Genomic DNA, 18419 nt, shown 5'->3' with positions numbered 1-18419 from the left:
ATGTCAGTAAAAATACAGTAGTCTGTGTGTCTAAAATGATAAGGTCCAGTCACCAAAGCAGATGTGGCTCTGCCTCTCAGGGTTCCTGTACAGGCCAGGTAGGCAGGGCAAGTGAAGGCAGAGACCTGGGTGATTCATCTAGTCTGTGGCAGGAGGTAAGAGGTCTGGCATGCTGCTGGCAGCACTAGCTTTGGGGGACGCTTTTTAATTTTTATTTTTTGACACAGGGTCTGTGTTGTGCAGGTGAGTTTTAATCTCCTGGGCTGAAGCAGTTCCCCTACCACAGCCTCCCAAATGAGTAACTGGGAAACTGGGATTTCTGCAGTCATACTTGTCAGGAGCCTTTTGTGTTTCCTCTGTCTCTGAGCTGTATGTGCAGCCTCTAGCCATGGTTTAAATCTAAGGATCCATCAGGTCTTCTGTAACTCTGTCCATCCATGTCTTGCTGCTGCACGGTGAAGTGGCTTTTAGTGTGTTCAGAAAAGAAGGAGCCAGAGACTTAATTCCTAATATAGCTGATAATCCTCTAATTCTCTGACCTCTCCAGTCCTGGACTGTTCGTCCTTTCTTTCCCACTGGGAACCCTGAGGAGTCACAGGCGGCAGGGATGAAGAGAAAGAAGGTATCGGTTTGTGGCGTTTGGTTCAATTAGGACTTTCAAAGCACAGGATGCTTAATTTTACTAACAAGACGTTCCCACTATTATCCTACAGCATCACTGACAATTCGCTGGTCCATCTCCAATCCGTTGTATCATTTTTGACCCAAGTGAAAGTGAACTGTTCTCTTAGATGTGTGTGTAAATGTGTGTCCTCTGAGTATCAAAGTGGATGGCAGCTTTCTTTTCTTATGAGGCCTGTGTATTTCTCAAGCAAAGGATCTGTAAAATAGTGTATTTTCCAAGATGGCTACAAAGTGGATATAGATTAAATAATAGAGAGGAGGATGGAGGAAAGGTTAGATTGTTACACAGAAGCAACATCTGAGAGCTGGGACTGCATCTCACTTGCAAGTCTTGAAACAAGGTCCCTGTGTGACCCAGCAGCCTTGGAAGAAACTGTTTCTGTGCATTTAAAGTCTATCAGCTGTATGCTAATACCACCCTTGCAAAAACTGTAAATCTCTAGATTTTATAGATAGGTCCAGTCTCTGACATTGATCTCCATAATTATAATTGGAATTGCATAGTCATTGTATCTATGTCTTGTTTTTGTTAGGAAAGAATTCCTAGCATTACATATTCCTGTGCTTTTGTAGCATACCTGGGTGAACGTCTACTCAAGTATAGTTACAATGTTGAAGGTACCGAGCCATCTGCCTTTTCTTCTTAGTTTCTGGGTGTGTTGGGAGAAAAAAAGTCTCTCCTTTCCAATGTAACTAGGCTGTCTGTGCTCACTTTGTCCTTATAAGGCTATCCTGTTTTATCACTTCCTGCTTCAGCTCCTGACTTTTTCCCTCTTCCTCTCTCTGGGCCCTGGGTGGATGCTTGCTCCTTGTGGCAGGACAGTAACTGTTCACAGCTGTGTGAACCGGGGTGGACCAGGCACAGCTTGGAGTTTTAACTTTCATTTTACAAAGACGAGTGTTTGGCTGTTGCAGCAGGCAAGTTGTAACTGGTACTTACTTCTTGTTCCTCTAGAACACTGAAAGTCTCCCCCAGCACTTTAGAAGAGGGACCCTGTCTGTCTTAAAGAAGAAGTGGGAAAACCCAGTGGCTGGGGCAGAATCTCACACAGATTCCCTGCCAAACAGCAGCACCGAGGGTGAGCACACAGCGGACCACCCTCCTGCTGAAGTGACGGACAAGGCTGCTCCTGGAGCCAGAGCTGACCAGGAAGAGCAAACCCAGCCCAAACCGAGATTTGGATCTCGTCCGGAAGCTGTTATTCAGTGTCGGTATCCCCGCTCAGAGGACAGCCACGATTTTAAAGCCCAGGCCATCGAGAGCCAAAAAATGGAAAACTGTCTGGGAGATTCCAGGCATGAAGCAGAGAAGCCCGAAATGATCGAAAACACAGAAACTTCAGGCAAAATAGAGAAATATAACGTTCCACTGAACAGACTAAAGATGATGTTTGAGAAAGGTGAACACGGCCAAAACAAGGTAAGAGCCGGGCGGGTGTAGAGCTCACTTGGGGAAAACATGTACTAACCGAGGCTGGTTTTCTACATCTGGCCAGCTGCAGCAGTCAGTGTGTGGTCAGTCTGTCTTTTGATTCCAGTTGCATTTATAAAAGTCTCGAATAGACTATTTACGGATGCTGGGATTTGAGTCCCCCGCCCTGTTTCATGTTAAATCTAGCTCATTCTGGGATTCAGGTTGGTACCTAAAAGGGAAGGGTTTGGATACAGACAGGACTGTGTGCTCTCAGACACTTACCCTTTTAATTTGTCTCCCTGTGTCTTTTGTCATCTGCAGCCTTGGGGGTAAAACTGCTGTTTGAATCCTATCTGCTTAGAACGCAGCTGCAGGCTGAGGGTTAAGGCCAGAGCTGAGCATTAGGACTGAGGCTTGGTTGTCTCCATGCTAGCTGAGCCCACTCTCTTCTCAGCTTGCTCATCTGTGCCTCCCAACAAATGTTTTTTATCAGCTAAACTCCTCTCCCAGGAAAAACCAGCGCTGAGAGCCAGGCTAGGGTAGCTTTCAGGAGTTTTGACTTGCAAACACACAGGGTTGTATTTTCCTGCATCTGCTAATGAAATTGGATCCTTCGTGTGCATTGCACAGCAAGTCCCCAGAGGGAATTACTTAACTAGAAAATGAGTTGCATATGCTCATGTCTTACAGTGCACTCCAGGGGCTGCAGAACTGGTCAGGTTTCCCAGTTTGCTCAGACTTTCCTACGAATCTGGCGTTGTGTACGGAATGGTTTGTTACGAGGGCCCTCGGAAGGAAACAAACAGATCTGATGGATAGCAAAACCATCATTTACTCCAGATCCCAGCTCCATGGGAAAACTGTCTTTTCTTGAGCTAAACATCTGGCCCAGCTCCCTGTATTGGTGCAGTAATAGCATGAGGCATTCCTTCTGAGATAAAGAAAATAGATAACTCATCCTAGAATCCTGGGTTATGTCAGGGCTGGGGCTGTCAGTTCCTTCCAGTAACTCCTTGCGCCTGCCGCCTTCCTGCCCAGGGAAGGTCTGGACTGGACACATCTTTGAACTATAGGAAGAATTTTCAGGCTTTTCATTTTCTTCTTCTGAATTTGCGCTTTAGCTGTTTTAACGCTGGAACCAATCAGCAAGAGATGCAACCACAAAGCAGTTTTATGGCTTTTCTTAAACTCCCCTCTCAACTTTTTTAGTTCCCTGGGCCTGCCAACTCCCTCTTTCCCCTTTGTGGTCTTAATTTAAAAAAAGAAAAAAAAGGTTTTTTATTTAAATGGGGAAAAGAATTTTAAATGGAAGGGGAAAAAATGTAAGAAATTCTAAATGGAGAGGAAGGGGCTTTGTGGTGACTCAAAGCGGCTTTGTAAGTCTCCTCACAGACCCTGCCGGGTGGGACGGCTGATGTCATGCAGCACACACAATGTGGGTTCAGTGTGAAGGCCTTGTGCGTGTCAGAACTGGCCCAAGGTAGGAAATGACTGGGACAGCCGAAAACAAAAATGCTGGTTATGTGTAAGACTGAGAGAGAGAGACTCTTCTCGTAAATGTCTAGTGAGATATGTCAAGACAAGCCTGTTTAAAGAAATAGTCAAAGTAGGGGTGGGGAGGTTCCCCAGCCTATAAAGAACAACCCTCAGCTAAACACACTGACCCACGGCCCCTGTCCATGATCTTAGCACTCAGGAGGCTGAGGCAAGCCAAGCTACAGTGTGACACCCTGTGTGGGTTCCCCTGACCCTGCATAAGGAAGGAAGGAAGGAAGGAAGGAAGGAAGGAAGGAAGGAAGGGAGGGAGGGAGGCAGGCAGAGAGGGAGGGAGAGAAGGAAGGAGGGAAGAAGGGAGGGAGGAAGGAAAGAAAAGGGAGGAGGAGGGAGGGAAAGAGAAAGAGAAAGATCCTGCAGGATCAGCATTGACATTGGACAGCCTCATGGCTAAACTCATTGGAAAATGTATGTTTTGAGGTTCACCTGGGCGTTTTTGGGTCTGGGTATTCCTGTGTATCATGAGTTACTTTTTAAAAGTTTTGTCCAGACCGGGCAGTGGTGATACACGCCTTTAATCCCAGCACTTGGGAGGCAGAGGCAGGTGGATCTCTGAGTTCGAGGCCAGCCTGGTCTACAGAGTGAGTTCCAGGACAGCCAAGGCTATACAGAGAAACCCTGTCTCGAAAAACCAAAAAAAAAAAAAAAAAAAAAAAAAAAAAAAAAAAAAAATTTGTCCAGGACTGAAGCTGTCGCCCAGTGGTAGTTTTGGCTAGTGTTTGCAAGGCCTGTAAGCTCAGTCTCTAGAAGTAGTCACTCCTACTACACACACACACACACACACACACACACTCACTCACTCCACATACACACTCAAACACACACACTTTGTTTTGATGTATGTGTGTACTTGTGTATTTGATTATGTATTTAAAAGAAGGTCTCATTGTGTAGCCCTAGCTGGCTCTGGAACTCACTTTGTACAGTAAGCTGGCCTCAAACTCACATAGATCCTCCTGCCTCAGCCTCCCTAGTGCTAGGGTTCAAGATGTGCTCTACTATACCTGGCTGTTTAGTCCAATATCTCAATTAAACTATTAAAATTTTTGTCTATTTTGGAGAATAACCAATGTGTTTGCCGTGAGATTGTGGTTATTGCTGGCACAGTTTCATTTTTAGCACACAGACAAGGCTTTGATCAGAAGCTACATGTTTGAGTATTTGGAAAAGTCTGAGAAGTATGGAGCTCTGGTCCCCCTTTAGGAGTAAGACTGTGTAAGCACAGCTCAGAACCTGTCAGTCAGTGACAGGTACTGACAAATGAAATGATGAGACTTTCACCCTGCAATCCAGGCGCTCGAGAATTTTAGGCTAGCCTGGGCTACAAAATGAATTTGAGGCGTGCCTAGAGCCTGGCCTATATAATGACACCCAGTCTGACAATAAGCCGTAGAAATGACGTTGAAATGACGATGGTGTTTTCTTTAGTTTAGCGTGACAGTGACACATGAGAGCATATGTGTATTGCTACAGTGGAGTGAGCCCTTTGAGAGAACAAAGGCACTTTGGGAAAACCTGAGCTCATCCATAACTACTGTACAGCCCACATCAGAGAACCAGTCTCTATGTGCCTCCTTGAGGGTGGCAATGGGCTTATTCTATTAGATTCATTTATTTTGTGTGTAGAGGATTTTGCCTCTGTGCATGTCTGTGTACCATGTGCATGCCCACGGAGACCAGAAGAGGGCACCAGAATCTCTGGAACTAGAGTTATGGATGGTTGTGAACCATTGTGTGGGTGCTAGGAGCCAAATCCAGGGTTGGGTTGGGTTGGGTTGGGTTTGGTTTGGTTTGGTTTGTGGCAGGGTTGCATGTAGCCCAGGCTAGCCTTATCCTCCTTATCCTCCTGCCTCCTCCCAAGAAGCGCTGGGATGATTGCTGTATATTACACACCCGCTTCCATATGCCTATTGACTTTTAATTGGCTTAGTATGCCACCGCTAATTCATGTAGTTTGAAAGTGTAGAACTGTTGCACTCAACTGCTCACTGTAGCTGAACATGTCTTATAAAAGATGCATCCAAATAAATTAAAGTTTGTGATTAGTGGTTTCATGTGATCCTTCCGTCTTTCATGAGATAAGAAAAGATCAAGCTGTAAAGTCACCTCTTGAGTGACTGATATTTTTCAGTTGTTTTCCCTGAATGGCTGTTGTTGATGTGTCAGCCAGAAGTCAGGCATCTCTTTTAATCTGTCTCATGCCAACTCACTGCTTCCTGCTTCCAATCAGTGGTATCCGCACACATAAGCTCTCTGTTTTCCCATCCCACTGAGTTTCTATTTGTTTTGTTTTGTTTGTTTGTTTGTTTTGGGGGGTTTTGAGACAGGGTTTCTCTATAGCCCTGGCTGTCCTGGAACTCACTCCGTAGACCAGGCTGGCCTTGGAACTCACAGAGATCCTCCTGCCTCTGCCTCCTGAGTACTGGGATTACAGGCGCGCACCACCACTGTCCAGCATATATGGGTTTTATCCATGGACTTTAGTCACTACTTACCTCCCTGTTTTGTGGTCTTTAACTTACTTTACTTTATCTCTATTTAGTCTTTGTCACATAGTCCCAAGAATGTATCTTCCAGTTCATGTTCTTCCCCTTTTATGGGGATGTGTTTCATTATGCCGTTTCATCACTTCCCAATAATTAGATTCTTTTCTAGCTCTGAGCATCTTGGCAGAAATGTCTTGTCTTGAGTAATTTCTTTGGGCTGTATTCCGTGATGTATACCATATTTAGAAGAAACACTCTTCTGGGCATTTTTCTTACGTACTCTCAGCTACTTCAAAACCAGGACCGCCCGAGCGCGTGATCCTGAAAGCTTCACCAGCTGTTGTTGGTTTTGTGGAATCCTTAACTATTCTTATGTGTGCGCCTGTTTTGCCTGCATGTGCACCACACGGGTGCCTGGTGTCCATGGAGGTCAGAAGAAGGCATCAGAATCCCTGGAACTGCAGTTGTGGAGTCAGTGTGAGCTGCCATGTGTCTGCTGGCAGCGGAACCTGGGTCCTCTGGAAGAGCAGCAAGTATTCTTACTGCTGTGCTGTTTCTCCAGCCCCCAGATTTTTAACTACTGAATTAGCTTACTATATATGAAATATCACTCCTTTCTTCCTTCCTTCCTTCCTTCCTTCCTTCCTTCCTTCCTTCCTTCCTTCCTTCCTTATTGTAAGGTTAATACAATTTTTTATCAAACACTTGGAAATACAGAAAATGTAGAGACAGTCTGTATCTGGAGATAAGTGCTTCTCTGTCTTCATTAGGGTTTCTATTGCTGTGAAAAAACACCAGGACCAAAAACAACTTGGGGAGGAAAGGTTTTATTCCACCTACACTTCCAGGTAACACTCCATAACTGAGGGAATCAGGGTGGGGGAACCTGTAGGCAGGAGCAGATGCACAGGCCATGGAGGGGAGCTGCTCACTGGCTTGCCCAGCCTGCTTTCTTAAAGAACCCAGAGATGGTACACACACACACACACACACACACACACACACACACAATCAGCCGGGCCCTCCTCCATCAATCATCAAGAAAACGTACCCCAGGCTTTCCCATAGGTCGGTCTGGTTGGGGCATTTTCTCAGTTGAGAGTCCCTTTTCTCAAATGACTTTAGTCTGTGTCAAATGACATAAAACTGGCCAGCATATCCTCCTATGTGCGTTTCTTATATTAACAAACCATTTTGTTCATTAGAAAATTTTTGTCGCCAGGCAGTGGTAGCACATATCTTTAATCCCAGCACTTGGGAGGCAGAGGCAGGTGGATTTCTGAGTTCAAGGCCAGCCTGGTCTACAGAGTGAGTATCAGGACAGCCAGGGCTACACAGAGAAACCCTGTCTTGAAAAAAACAGAAAGAAAAAAAAAAGAAAGAAAATTTTTGTCACTTAATGCTTTGAGAAGTTAAGAGATGTATACCTCACCATTTCTTTATGTAGGTCAGCAAAACCCATTATCTCCCAAACCCTGCTCTTCCTCCCTCCTTCCTTGGTTTTTAGGAAGTATGAAAGTCTGAAGGAAGGTCCAGGAGAGGAGGAAGAAGGAAGTAAGGGACTGAAGTACAGAAGAACTCTTGATAATGCGATGAATCAGCCTCTCTGTGGGGAGGAGACAGGAGCTCATGAAGCCCAGGCTGTTTTCAGAATCTGTCCTCGAACCTTTCATCCTCCTGTCTCTACCTCCCAGAAGCTGGGGTTATGGACGTGCACCACAACCCCCAACTTTGCCAGGTGTAGCCTCCCATGGCTCACACCTTTAAGGCAGGTGTGTCTCTTTGAGTTCAAGTTTAGCCTGGTCTACCATGCAAGTTCTAGGACCACCAGGGCTACATAGTGAGATCCTCTCTTGAAGAAAAAAAAAATCGAGGTGTGGTAGTTACATACCTTTGATTCCAACCCACTGGGAGGCAGAGGCAGGTGGATTTCTGAGTTCAAGGCCAGCCTGGTCTGCAGAGTGAGTTCTAGGACAGCCAGGGCTACACAGAGAAAGAGTCTCATCAACCTGCTCTTTTTTGGAGACCAGGTCTTTCGATGATCTCACTGACTGAAGCTCAACTAGTTGGCAGGCCAGCTGACCACCAGGCTCCAGTGATCCACCTATCTGTTCATCCTTGAACTGGGATTACACACATACACTGACTGGTTTTGACATATGGTGACTCATGCCTGTAACCCCCTGACAATCTCAAGACTTAGGCAGGAGGATCACCATGAGTTCAGGCAAGCTTGAGCTACAGAGAGAAAAGTATTTTCCTGAAAATAATGGTAGATGAGATAGGAAACCTTGCTTTCTTAATTATCTAGAACCTAATTTCCTCCTTCCTTCCTTTTCTCCTCTCCTCTCCTCTCCTCTCCTCTCTTCTCCTCTCCTCTCCTCTCCTCTCTTCTCTTTTCTTAATTCTAGGAAAAAAAAAATTCTACTTTCCTGGCTAAAAGCCCCAAGTGCTTACTCTCTTATTGGTATATGTTAGTGCATTTGATTGATGGTTTCACAGAAAATATTTAGGAGGAGTTCATACCTGCCTCTGTCAGCTGACAGGGAAGGAGGACTTGTAGGGTGGGTCCAGCTAAGCCCTAGGAAATTCCACAAAGCCTTAAAGTATCTTGTCTTTTCCCTCTTGGCAAAGAGTAACTAACTCCTTGAGTGTCCGTGTGTCCAAGTGAAAAAGACTGGAATGATAAGTAAATCTGTTGCAGGAGTGTGTGTGTTCGTGACTGCTCGACACACACCTTTTTGTTGTTGTTCTGTTCGGGCCGTTTCCCCCCTTACATCCTTGAGAAATACTGCTCCTTCCTGCACTTCACATCACTTGTAAACTGTGACTGAACACACATGCAATCTGACGTGCGCCTGGGGACTTGCACTGTTAGCACCTCTGCTCGAAGCTGGAACATTGAAAGTGAAAACCAGAGCCTCACCTGGGCCCATCCCAGCTGGCTGGTCAGAGCCACATTCTGCCCCAGAGCCAATTCCGGGAAGGTCAGGCATTTGTGGACCCCCCACCCCCACCCCGCCCTTCCAAGGCTAGCCTTGGAACCCTGCCTTGGCCTCCCAAGGATTTGGATTCTAATCCTACTCCACCAGACCCAACCAGAGGCTCCCATGTGACCCTGGTTCTGCTTTGTTCTGGTTTTAGCTTTTGATGTTTTGCGGTGTTTGGTTGGGCTTTTGGTTTTGTTGTGAGACAAGGTCTTGCTACCTGAGTCTGGCCTCCAGCTGGATCCTCCTGCCTCAGAAGAAAACCTCCAAAGTCATTCTCCTAGAGCTATCTACCTTGTTTCTTTCTTGTTTGTGTGGAAGTCAGGAAAGCTGCCGAGAGCCAGGCCTCCCCTCTACAGCTGATCTTGGCTTGGTGGCAGGCACACGCCTTTATCTACCGAGCCATCTCACTGACGTGTGGCTTCCTAGTGAACCTCAGGGAACCACCTGTCTCCACTTCTCCAGAACTGGGACTATAAGTATGTACCCCCATGTATGACTAAAAGGAAAGAATTCTGGCGGACACAGTCACATCTTCATGTTTGTAAGGCAAGTACTTGATTAGCTGAGCTATTTCCCTCTAATATGGCTTTGTTGTGCACAGGGTCTCACTCACCCAGGCTGCCCTCAGACTTGCTATGAAGCTGAGGATGACCTTTGAACTCCCAGTTCCTACTCCTGATGTGCTGAAATTATAGGCCCAAGCTACCACACCCATACTTTTAGGTCTCACTATGTTGCCCTGGCTGACCTGGAACTGGCTGTGTAAACCAGGATGGCCCCTCCAGCCTTCTCTAGAGTGCGAGGTTACAGCTCTGACACACCCTGCTTTTAACCCAAGTGCTGAAGTTAAAAGCCAGCAAAGGTGGAAAGTGTTATTCATGCGAAAGGAAGATGGTGTTTCTGCACTGCAGGGTCTGTTCTCTTCTTTCCACACAAGGCAGGGGCGGGAGACTAGGACCAGCACTGAGCTTTTTGCAAGTTGCAACTCATGTGCAGCAGATACTCCTGGATTTGTACTTGAATTTTATCTTCAGCAGAATGTAAATTCCTCTGTCAAGAATGTAGAACCTAGGAGCTGGGGAGATGGTTCAGTGGTTAAGAGCACTGACTGCTCTTCCAGAGGTCCTGAGTTCAATTCCCAGCAACCACATAGTGGCTCACAATCATCTGTAATGAGATCTGGTGCCTTCTTTTGGCATGCAAGCATACATGCAGTATAGAACATTGTATACATAATAAATCTTTTAAAAGGGGGTATGTAGAACCTAGCCAGTCAAGATAGTACATGTCTTTAATCCCAGCATTCAGTAGGCAGAGGCAGGAGGATCACTGTGAGTTCAAAACCACCCTGATCTTCATGGTGAGTTCTAAGCCAGTTGGGACTTCATAGTTAGACCTATCTCAGAAAGAAAAAGGAGAGAAAGTAAAGCCTGGTCACAATACATTCTGTACATGCATGTAATTGTCAAGATATGTAGAATAGGGGGCTGGAGAGATGGCTCAGTGGTTAAGAGCACTGACTGCTCTTCCAGAGGTCCTGAGTTCAATTCCCAGCACCCACATGGTGGCTCACAACCATCTGTAATGGGATCTGATGCCCTTTTCTGGTGTGTCTGAAGAGAGCAATAGTGTACTTACATACATAAAATAAATCAAAAAAATTTTTTTAATATGTAGAATAGAAAATACTTGTTTTAAAAAAATAAGTATTTGGGGCTGGTAAGATGTCACAGCAGGTAAGAGCAGGTGATTGGCCAGCCCACTAACCTGAGGTCACATCCCTAGATCCGGAAGTAGCAGGAGAAGCAGCTCCTGAGAGTTGTCCTCCAACCTTCACATGTACACTGTGGGATGTGTGTGCATGCGTGCTCACACACACACAATAAACACATGTACACTGTGGGAAATGTGTGCATGCATGCTCACACACACACAATAAAATAGGGTTTTGTTAACTGTTTTTTTTTTTTTTTTTTTTTTAAAGGAAAATCTATAACCCAGATCACAAGTTCAGGCCCAGGCTGGTTTATATAGTGAGAACTTATGTCATCCTCTGCCCACCTAAATATAAAGAGAGGGACGGAGAAAAAGAGAAAGGATAAAGACTGAAAAAATACTTTTTCTGGTTTGAGGTATATTTGTAATTTCCAGGATTTCTTTTCTTTTCTTTTTTTTGAGTCCTGAAAATACGAATGTCTGCATTTTTTGTTCTAATTATCTATAGCACACTGACACATGGAGTTGAACCTTTGGAACCTGGGTAGCGATCACTTAATTTTCTGTCCCTGTTCCGACAAGCCAGTAGTCAGCTCATACAGGAAAAGCTTGACTCTCCTTCTTAGACACCCCCCATCCCCCACCCCCCCAAAGGTTTCACCTTCCCTCAGCATCAGGCTGGGCCAAGCCTTCATCATTTGGCCTCTACAAGGCCTATAATGTGGATGGGGTGTGATTTCTCCTTAGCTGTCAGTTTTCCTCTTTCCCAGAGCCAAAAATATTGAGCCAAATAAGTCATAGATGTAGCTGATGTGGCAATGTTGGTGTTCTATTTGTTTTGGCTTATGAGACAAGGTCTTAGTTTATAGCCACTCTGACCGGGAACTCGTGATGGTACTCCTGCCTCAGTCTCCTGGGTGCTGGGATCCCATGTATAACTCATTGCTCGCTCCCTGCTTTATTTTGGGTTTGATTTGACAATAAGGCAATTAGAGCTAACAAGGAGTAAATTGTCTTGAACACGTAGTAAATTTATGAAGTCAATTAGCTCATTCCACTTAAAAGTTTAATAACTTTTACCAGTGTTTATTAACACAAAACAAACACATGATAAAATACCCACTCATACAAAGGAAGCAAAAGTATCTGAGCAAGACAAGGCTTTTTGTAAAAAGGGTACATTCCAGCTAACAGCACACTAGGCCAAAATGGTTCCTACTCTTTCTCCCTGAGGGTGGTGACTGCAGCTTCTACCATTGGTGGGAGCGTCTTCACAGTCCGCCAGGATTGGCTGGCCACCATTGCCTGACTAACTCGGTTGGATTTAAAAAAAAAAAAAAAAAAGAAGTTTCTCACATATTGAATTCAAGAGATTCAGCTGTAGAACACTTAACCAAGGATATTTGGGCTCTGAATTTGATCGACAAGCTAGAGGGAGGTAGGGAGTGGGAATGGAGAGAGGGTGCAGGGAGGCAGGTGGAGGAGATGTGTCTCTTACCTCTGACAAACTGGCTTTCAGTAATTCCCAGCAGATATTTGACCGGCAGAATCTGGCTGAAGGCCGTCATTACAGAATGTGATATTCCACATCTATGTTTGAAGCACTCTGTGAGACTAAGTGGCTTTTTCTTGAGTATATTTCTAGTCCTAAAATGATCATTTAAAACTTTATATGTTTTGGTTTTTGTAAGATGAGATCTTCTATAGCCTCCTATATTTTAGAGTCTGCCCTTGAATTCCTGATCCCCCTGCCTCTGACAGGATTAATTATAGGTGTATGCCACCACACTCGGGCTAATTTGTAACTATAACTAAAAGTCTGTCCAAAATATGAGACACAAAGTATTGGGATTTCAGGAATCCCAAAACACTTTATTCAAAAATCTGTGCCCAGTGTCTGCAGCATAGCTCAGTGTGCAGCACTTGCCTGGTGTGTGCAAGGACCCAGGTTTGTTCCCCAGCACTGAAGAGACAAATTATGTTGCAGTCTACAAGTCCTGGGAGTGTATGAGGGTGGAGACCTGGGCTCCCTCAGTGGGTTTGCAGGCCAGTGGAAGGACAGCCACAGGGATCTACCAAGCATTGTAATAAAGCATGACTGCAGGAAGGGTAGCTAAAGGTATGTAGAAGTGAGTGGTACCTTGTCCTGAAAAATAGCATTTGCTAGACAGAAGGACAAACATGATATGGGTGGAGGGAGCCTCATTTACTACACCACAGAGCCTCAGAGACGTTTGAGTTCCCTGAAGGATAAAAGATGTGGCAGAGAATATGCAGAGAGGAGACTGGGTCGGTGCTGACCAGCATGGGGGGGTGGGGTGGGGGTGTCTCGAATGTGCTTAAATACTTGCAGTGGCATTCAAGGGCTGATTGGAAATTCTGAAAGAATTTTGAACTTCTTTCAGGGGACTTCAGGGAAGATGTAGATTTTAGAATAATTACTTTTTATTAGTTGGGATAATGGCAGCCTCTCAAAGACTGGCTTAGGGGGTGGAAAAAAGAGCCAATTAAGATAATGAGATCGTTAAAAGAGGCATGATGCAGGCAGCAGCAACAGCAGGGAGCTGAGAGGTGGAGAGGGAGAACAGCGGGTGCTGCCTGTGCCTCAGCCGGCCTTAAGGGATGTGTCTTTGTCCTTCGAGCAGCTGTGCCAGCCGCGTAAGCTGGCCAGCCGGGGAGGGCAACAGCAGAGAGCTTTGTCTAGTCACAGTTACTTGTTTTTCTGTGAGCACCTGTGAGTGTGTGCTGCTTGGCAGTTTAAAAGTTCTAATAATCTTCTGGGTCTTGTTAATGAAAGAGCTGTGAGCCTTACATCAGTATTTCCTATCTTCTGGACAGAGTCTCTGGACCCAAAGCCGAAATGCAGGTGGAAGGAGGCTCTCTGAAAACAGCTGTTCCCTGGACGACTTGGAAGTAGGTGCAGGTAAGTACACGGAGAAGTGGATGAGGTCCTCCGAGAAGCTACTCAGCCTCTGTAGAACCTTTTTTTTTTTTTTTTTTTAAGATTTATTTATTTTATGTATATGAGTACACTTTAGTAATCTTCAGACACACCAGAAGAGTGCATCGGGTCCCATTACAAATGGTTGTGAGCCACCATGTGGTTGCTGGGAATTGAACTCACGACCTCTGGAAGAGCAAGTGCTCTTAACCACTGAGCCATCTCTCCAGCCCGCTATAGAACCTTTTGCACTCAAACCCTGTGCTTCCAAAGGAAGAAAGACGCACGTTAGAGAGATGTCTGTGTGTTAGCTATGGGATGGCCCCGACTGTTCTGCTCTCTCTTACCTTTCCTGGGTTTGATTTTGTCCTTTGTTTGAGACAAGATCTGTAGCCCAGACTGGCCTAGAACCTCCTACGCGGATCAAGGTTGACCTTGAGCTGCTGATTCTCCTATCCCGGGATTACAGACAGGAGCACACCATGTCCGTGTGCTCTCTTTGCATTCTTTCCATCCTTGGGTACCGTCCCTGAGGTGACAAGTAAAGTACTACAGATGCTTTGATGCCACAGTTATCTGGAACTGGAGGATGTCAGGAGATGGATTGAATCCCTGACCAAGATTGCTTATCCTGAGCTGGGGATGTAGCTTAGTGGTAGCCTGGATGCTTAGTGTACACAAAACCCTGAGTTTGAGTCTCAGCACCACAAAAAAAAAAAAAAAAAAAGGAAATAAAAAATTTTAAATTGTGCGTGTATATGTGTACAACATGTACATTTATGGCAAAGGCACCCCTCCATGTTAGGAAAGTGAATTAAAGTTATCTTATGAAAGATAAATACATTTCTGTTTTCTTGTGTGTGTGTGTGTGTGTGTGTGTGTGTGTGTGTTTTTGATTTTGTTGGTTTGGGGGTTTTGTTTTTAAACAGTGCCACATATTCAAGGCCTACCAGGCCTACCAGGCCTTGAATATGTGGCACTCCTGCCTCAGTCTCCCCAGTGCTGGGATTACAGACCAGAGCTATTACACCTTCTACTTCTAATAGAAAAACGTTATGCATTAGATCGTAGTCACTCGGGACTTAGAATCCCTTTTATCCTCTAACAAAGTGTGTTATTTCCACACTTCCAGGTCATTTGTCTTCCTCCGCGTTCAACTCGGAGAAAAATGAGAGTAAGCGGAATCTGGAGCTGCCACGCCTCTCTGAAACCTCTATAAAGGACCGCATGGCCAAGTACCAGGCTGCCGTGTCCAAGCAGAGCAGCCCAGCCAGCTACACGGTACGTGTCCTGCACTGTTCTTATTCTCTCCTCCAGCCTATAGAACACTGCAGCTAGAAAATGCCTAGGGGCGGGGCTGACCTCTGACGCCCGGCGGTTTTCATAAGCCCCGCCCCCCGCAGTCGTCATTTTCTGGTCTTGATTTTGCGCCTACAACCCCTGAGCGCGTTCAGACCTTTCTCATTTTCTGTGATGTCACCAGCTGTGATATCAAGACCTTTCCTGGTATGTCTGCTGAGGAAGAAGTGCTATTTCATTAGCTTTAATAGGAACATCGATTATGAGCTTCCTTTTGGTTTTGCAGTGGATGCTTAGGGTTGAACTCGGGCCTTTGCACATGCTAAGCAAGCATTGGGTTATACCTTCAACTCACTTCCCTTTTCAAGAGCGTCATGGGAAATATAAAAAACTGTAAGTGCATTTGAACATTAATGTGGAGTATTTTTAAGTTTTTTCATTGAAATATTGTTCATGGAACATAAAATCGCCAGTATATCAAAAGCACAGGCAGGCTGAGGCTGCATCCCTGTGGTAGAGCCTTTGCCTAGCTTGCTCGAGGCCCTGGGTCTGATCTCTGGCTCCGCATAGAAAACAGACTGTCTTGGTCAGGGTTTCAATTCCTAAACAAAGCATCATGACCAAGAAGCAAGTTGGGGAGGAAAGGGTTTATTCAGCTTACACTTCCACATTGCTGTTCATCACCAAAGGAAGTCAGGACTGGAACTCAAGCAGGTCAGGAAGCAGGAGCTGAGGCAGAGGCCATGGAGGGATGTTACTTACTGGCTTGCTTCCCCTGTCTTGCTCAGCTTGCTTTCTTATAGAACCCAAGACCACTAGCCCAATGATGGCACCACCCATAAGGGGCTCTCCCACCCTTAGTCACTAATTGAGAAAATGCCTTACAGCTGGATCTCATGGAGGCATTTTCTCAACTGAAGCTCCTTTCTCTGTGATAACTCCAGCTTGTGTCAAGTTGACACAAAACCAGGCAGTACACAGACCAAATCCACACTTAGGTGATTTTTTTAAGTGTATTCACAAGGTTGTACAACTATGACTGCTATCTTAAGTCCAGAACCTTTCTGACATCCCCCAAAGTAATTCCTTATCAGTCAGTCACCCACTGAACCACTGGTCTGCTTCCTGCCTCTATGGATCTTCACATCCTGGACATTTCATTTAAAGATTCTGTGAGAAGTGGGAATGAGGCTCCATGGTACAGCATTTACCTGAAGCTCAGGATTTAATTCCCAATATAAGGGCATTCTATGTGGTCTCTCCATTCTTGAACCCTTATGATACCATGCTTCCCTGCAGAGGAAAAATGGTGTATTAGAAAGAGGGCATTGGGAATGACTGGGAGATGTCATGCTTGAGGAAGGAAAAGGTTGGTATTCCACATCTCCCACTCCAAACCCCGTAATGCCAAGAATCAAAGCACGAATGTGTAAACGCTCTGCCACACAGTTACACCCTAGCCCCCAAACCTGTCATTCTTCTTCTTGTTCTTTCTGAGACGGGTCTCACGATGTAGCCCTGCTGTCTTAGAACTCACTCTGTAGACCAGGCTGACCTGGAACTCAGAGATCTGCCTGTCTCTGCCTCCAGAGTGCTGGGATAAAGGCTTGTGCCACTGCCCAGGTTGAGACAGGATTTTACTCTGTGACCCAGTCTAGCCTTAAACTCACAGAGCTCTTCTTGCCTCCACCTCCCTCCCGAGTACTGAGGTGACTGAGGTACAGCATCCTCACAGCCTCCCCTGTCTTCCTGAGATCCACTCATTTGTTGCTCTAGCTCCAGAAACTGAACCCAGGACCTCGGGTGCTCTACCGAACGAAGTGCAGCACCATTAAACAGCAGCCCTGACCCAACTTCTCATTTTTAAAGGAAACGTACGTTTGTCCCTTCTGTGATTTCAGAATACAAGATCTATTAATGGCCAAAGGTCTTAACAAAGTCAGAAGAATACTGAGTTTTATTTGTTCCTGGATTCAAGTTCATAATGTGTATTCCAGAAGTTAGAACATTTCCCCCCACAATAGTACCAATGGACTAATTCTCAGAGACAGTTTCTCTTTTTCTTTACTTTTTTCCTTTCAGTATTGATTGAAATAACAGCTTCACTCATCCTAGACAAGAGCTCAGCCACTGAGTGTGCCCTCAGCCCTTACTCCACAGTAGTTTTGTTGGAAAACATGGATTCTTTTTTGGTTTTTCGAGACAGGGTTTCTCTGTGTAGCCCTGGCTGACCTGGAACTCACTCTGTAGACCAGGCTGGCCTCGAACCCAGAAATCCACCTGCCTCTGCCTCCCAAGTGCTGGGATTAAAGGTGTGCGCCACCACTGCCCGGCTTCTCACAGTAGTTTTAATGAGAGGAAATGTGTATGAATCGATACAGTGAAACCCCACAGTTTGCTGAGTGTTTCCTGAGTTAGGCTTCCCTTAGAACATAGATCCAGAGATGCAGAGATATTCGGAGCTTTGCTTCCTGCCTGTTACTGGAGGTGTCTGTCTGTCTGTCTGTGCCTTCCTACTGCAAACAAAAAAATCCAGGTGACTCCTCAGGTGGGAGAACCTGTTCAGTGACCTTGGGGTTGTGTGTGTGTGTGTGTGTGTGTGTGTGTGTGTGTGTGTGTGTTGCGTTTTTCACACTGGAAGGAGCAGGGGCATGACAGTAACAAAGCATCCTCCTGATGGCCGGGTTTTTGTTCATCATTTTGAAATGGTCTGCTGTATCCCAGGCTGACCTCAAACTGCCTACGTAGTCGAGACTGTTTTTTTGAACTCCTGATCCTCCTGCCTCCCGCTCCCAAGAGCTGGAATTACAGGCTTGTGCCTCTACATCTGGTTTTATGGATGGAACCCCGGGCTTTATATGTGTTAGGCAAGCTCTCTACCAGCTGGGCTATATCCTTAGCTCCCCCTTAAAAACAGAACAAAACCTCAAGGGTGTAGCAGCATAGAATGGATGACCATTTGAAGTCCGTTCCCGGGCAGCCAGGCCACAGATCTTATCTCTAATACGCACTCCCTGGAGAGTTTCTGTGTTAGCGCTCTGCTCTGGAAAGTTCAAGAGTTGAGAAAAGTCTTTGGAAATTCTTGTGAAAAGTACAGTTTTATCTCATCCTCAAAGAATGTCTCAAATTCCTCACAGGACACAGCTGTCCTCAGCAGCAGGTTAGAGGGGAAGCAGCTTGGAGATGGACACAGTAAGTTAGTGCAGCTCGGGTGACTCTCTCCTAATAGGGGCCCTTCCAGAGCAGAGACTGCCCACTCTGAAGTAGCGGACAGGGCCGTAGCAAGCTCACCCCACCCACTTTGGTTAGCTCTGTGGGTTTACATGACTTCTTTC

At 45.7% G+C, this 18419-nt stretch overlaps 1 protein-coding gene across 2 annotated transcripts in view; it reads left to right on the top strand.

The window, feature by feature from the left end:
* The window catches only part of Lima1 (LIM domain and actin binding 1), a 93866-nt gene that overhangs the window by 51901 nt on the left and 23546 nt on the right, over window positions 1-18419 (top strand). The window contains exons 4-6 of one of the 2 annotated variants that reach the window (XM_034516041.2): window positions 1640-2104; window positions 13683-13767; window positions 14918-15066. In XM_034516041.2, the coding sequence (XP_034371932.1) occupies window positions 1640-2104; window positions 13683-13767; window positions 14918-15066 (699 nt within the window). Of the gene's footprint in view, window positions 1-1639; window positions 2105-13360; window positions 13579-13682; window positions 13768-14917; window positions 15067-18419 lie in introns of those variants that run through there. The other variant, XM_076912080.1, reaches the window with a different exon arrangement.

The sequence above is a fragment of the Arvicanthis niloticus genome, chromosome 13, assembly GCF_011762505.2.
Source record: "Arvicanthis niloticus isolate mArvNil1 chromosome 13, mArvNil1.pat.X, whole genome shotgun sequence".
Taxonomy (NCBI): domain Eukaryota; kingdom Metazoa; phylum Chordata; class Mammalia; order Rodentia; family Muridae; genus Arvicanthis; species Arvicanthis niloticus.
The sequence above is the reverse complement of the archived record's forward strand: the minus strand, read 5'-3'. Positions and strand labels throughout refer to the sequence as shown.